The following is a 3,502-nucleotide window of genomic DNA, read 5'->3' on the forward strand; positions in this document are numbered from 1 at the left end:
ATTGTTTAAAAAAATACATCAAAAAAACAAAAAATGTTTACATCAACTACTGAGCATCAGCATCTACTGTAGGTCATCTTTTAGTTAATTCCAAAATTCCTAACTGAGACAATTTAATTGGTCACATATTTAAAAGCATATGGTAAACTGGTTTTATCCAGATTAAACTGGTTTTTATTAAGGATGTATTAGTTTAATCAAGATTAAACTGGTTTTTATTCAGACTAAACAGTTTATTTTTTCAAGGTTAAGTGGTTTGATCTTATCAAACAGGCTCCACTGGGTTTATTCAGATTTAACTCATTTTATCCTGATTAAGATTGTTTTATCAAGATAGAACTAGTTTTTTATCCAGGGTGAACTGGTTTTATCCAGAGTGAAATGGTCTTCACCTTACTGAACTGGTTTGCATTGTTGGCTGTTTTTGGGGGCTTTAGCAGGAAGTTGAAGTCAGTAAGGAAAAATCTAGTGAACATGCAAAGCCGGCCCTGTTTGCAGAGTTACTGAGTATTGCTCAGAGTTCTTCTATGTTTTTTTCAGGATAAAAGGAAAACACAGACAGATAAAATGGTTGCTACGGAAACAACAGAAAGCAGCAATAAGAGCACAAAGATGTCGCTACGCATACAGAGAGGCCGATAAACTTGTCCAGGCTGCTCTTCGTTGACGGAGAGCAGGGCTAACGAGGCGCTGTCGGTACTGCCGATTGGGTCGGCATATTGAGGCCCATGAGGCTCCACCATCCAGCGCAACACGTTGACCTTTGACTCCATGTCACTGATCATGTGGTCGATGTGGCTGATCTCCTGCTCCATGGTGATGCGCTCCTCCTTCTCCAGGCCATCGGGGAGTGCAGTGGTCTGGTCTTGGTTCAGGTCCGGCAGGCTGAGAGCTCGAGCTGCAACCTCACTGCCTCCTCCTGCAGCATCAAACACCAATGTTTCAACAACAAGATGAAAATTCTGGCTAATAATCATAAATCAGAGGAGTAGGCCTCGTTTCCACTGGTAAACTGGCTCAGTAAAGTTCGGTTAATTCTTTTCTCTGCTCTAATTCCACAACAACTACATCTTGACCTCATTGGCGGGTTTTCAGCTGGGTAGCAATAGAGGCGTCAGCTACACCATAGTGTGATGTAAGATCCCTGGAGCATCTTCCTGGAATTCTGATGAAGACCCAATCCAACTCATAGTCTCCCAGCTCAAACTATTCATATCCTAATCTGTTCCATGGCAGGGTTAAGGTTACATCATGTTGGAACATCCTGGGATGGAACATCCTGGGATGGAACATCCTGAGATGTTCCAGCATGTACCATCCCATCTCGAACTGTACCGACCCACACCATCCATGACCATTTCAACCCATACCAACCCAATCCAATTTGTGCCAATCTGTATCATCCAGGACCATGCCTACCTGCACCACACCAGCTTGAACTGTTCCAGCCTTTACCCTCCAATCTTGAGCCTACCAACCTGTATCATATGTGTCCCCTACCATCCCAAAATGTGCCAACCTGTACATGTGATCTTTTACTGTTCTAACCCATACCATCCCTTACCATGCCAACCTACACCATCCTGAACTGTACCAACCCGTACCATCTGATCCTGAACATTATATGGTTTTGAACAAACTGTTCCAAACAATAAAATCCAAAACCATGCCAACCTATACCAGCCTAACGAGAACCGTTTCAACACATACAATCCTGAACCTTTCCAACCGTACAATCCCAAACCATGCCAACCTGTGCCATCCCATCTGAACCATTCTAACCCATACCATACCCAACCATCCCTATCATGTACCATCCCCAACCATCTATAAACCGTACCATCCTGAATGGGTCTAACCCCCCACATCCCATCCAGAACATTGCCAACCTGTACCAATCCGTCTGTCTGTTCCCAAGACCACCATACTGTACATCCTTTACATACTGTCCCAGACTGGTTCAGACTAGTCCAGACTGGTCCGGCTGCAGTGTTTACCTTGAAGGCCAGTTTGCACCAGGGAAGCTGCATTGGCCAGTGAGAAAATGTCTGAGATGTTAAAAACTTTGCTCATGTCGACATGCAGCAGCTCCAGGCTGCAGGAGAAGGCCACCCACAGGAGCTCCATCTCCCGGCGTTGCTCCTCGGGGAGGCTCTTGTCCCGGAGGTGGGAGGTCAGGTGGCAGCAGATGGCCTCGGCCAGCTTCTGTGCCTTTTCCCTGGTCTGTCGCAGCTCATTGCGGAGCTTCAGGCTATCGGTGCACCCACCAACACACGAGGCTAAATGCCGGTAGCATGCTACCACCTTCCAGAGAAGAAGACCATAAAGAGAGAGACACAAGAGAATGAAAAAATAGATTGTAGATGATCAATAAAACCTCTCTGAGCCAGACCTGCTACATGTCCACCACATTTACCCATTTCACATTTTTACACATGAAATTGGAAACAGGCATTAATTTATTTGAAATAATGAGAAAATGTGAATTTATGGAAGTAAATCTTCTGAGCAGAGATGTTAGCTTAACCTTGGATTAGCAGCATGGCTCCGTTCATTAAAAATATTATATATAATCTCATTATCAGCGATCTATTTCTAGATAAGCCAAAACAACCTTGTGGACTCAGAGCAGCAGTGGCCCACATTCCTGTTGCACAGATGGAATTCCTTTTACTTTATTAACTGCAAGAAAATCTGGTCAAATTCACCTTTAAATGTCTTAAAGGTGAGTTAGATGTCATCAAGTGCTGCTTGATGGATTAATTATATCATTTGTGAACAAAGAATAAATAAAAAAAAAAAAAGTAATAATTAAATAAATAAAGCGATAAAGGTGCAGCAGAGCAGAAATTCTTAAAGTGCTTTTTCAGCTGCAGGGAAAATCTTTCTGTTTGTTCAGTCTGCTGAAGAAAAACACGTTTTCATGCAGAGAAAAGTGATTTTATCTTATTTTCTACCAGCTATTTACATTTGGAACTCAGTAGAATATTAACAGATTCTGTTTGTAATTAGATGAGGTGATGAAGATGAGGAAGAAGATGAGGACCTGCTTACCTTTATGAGAGAATCCACCCACAGCTTTCCATCTAGCAGCTCCTTCTCATTGCCAGCTGTGCACTCATCCCCAACTTTATTATTTAGCAGCGGCATGAGGACGATTTGTCCAGAGTCTCCGACTTTGCTCCTTCACTTCTCCACCTGCCTCGGCTCCTCGTCTTCTCCTGGAAGATGCCTCATTCAGCAGCCGCTCGGTCCTGCAGCATCACGGTGAACATCGTCATTCCTTCCTGCAGACACGACGAACTTTAATCAAACATTCCTGGAAGAAGGAGGCTGGAATGAGAATGTGAAATAAACTGATGAAGTCCAGAAGGTGTAATCCTCCGATTGACCCCAATGCTGACGCCAGATAAGACCTAATCTCATTATGTATCATCCAGAGAGGTGAGGAGGAGCAGGAGGAGGAGCAGAGCGAGAAAGAGGAGGTGGTGCAGAAGTAGGA

At 43.7% G+C, this 3,502-nt stretch overlaps 1 protein-coding gene across 1 annotated transcript; it reads right to left on the reverse strand.

Annotated features, from left to right (window-relative positions):
* Nucleotides 1-536: 536 nt before the first annotated feature.
* On the reverse strand, nt 537-3,150 carry rgs9bp (regulator of G protein signaling 9 binding protein; the record flags this gene model as incomplete). The annotated part of the gene is made up of 3 exons (XM_079259436.1): nt 537-919; nt 1,998-2,304; nt 3,055-3,150. The coding sequence occupies 3 exons, from the start codon at nt 3,148-3,150 to the stop codon at nt 537-539; spliced, it is 786 nt and encodes a 261-aa protein (XP_079115562.1).
* Nucleotides 3,151-3,502: the final 352 nt, after the last annotated feature.

Source organism: Telmatherina bonti (assembly GCF_933228915.1).
Source record: "Telmatherina bonti genome assembly, chromosome: 20".
Lineage (NCBI taxonomy): Eukaryota > Metazoa > Chordata > Actinopteri > Atheriniformes > Telmatherinidae > Telmatherina > Telmatherina bonti.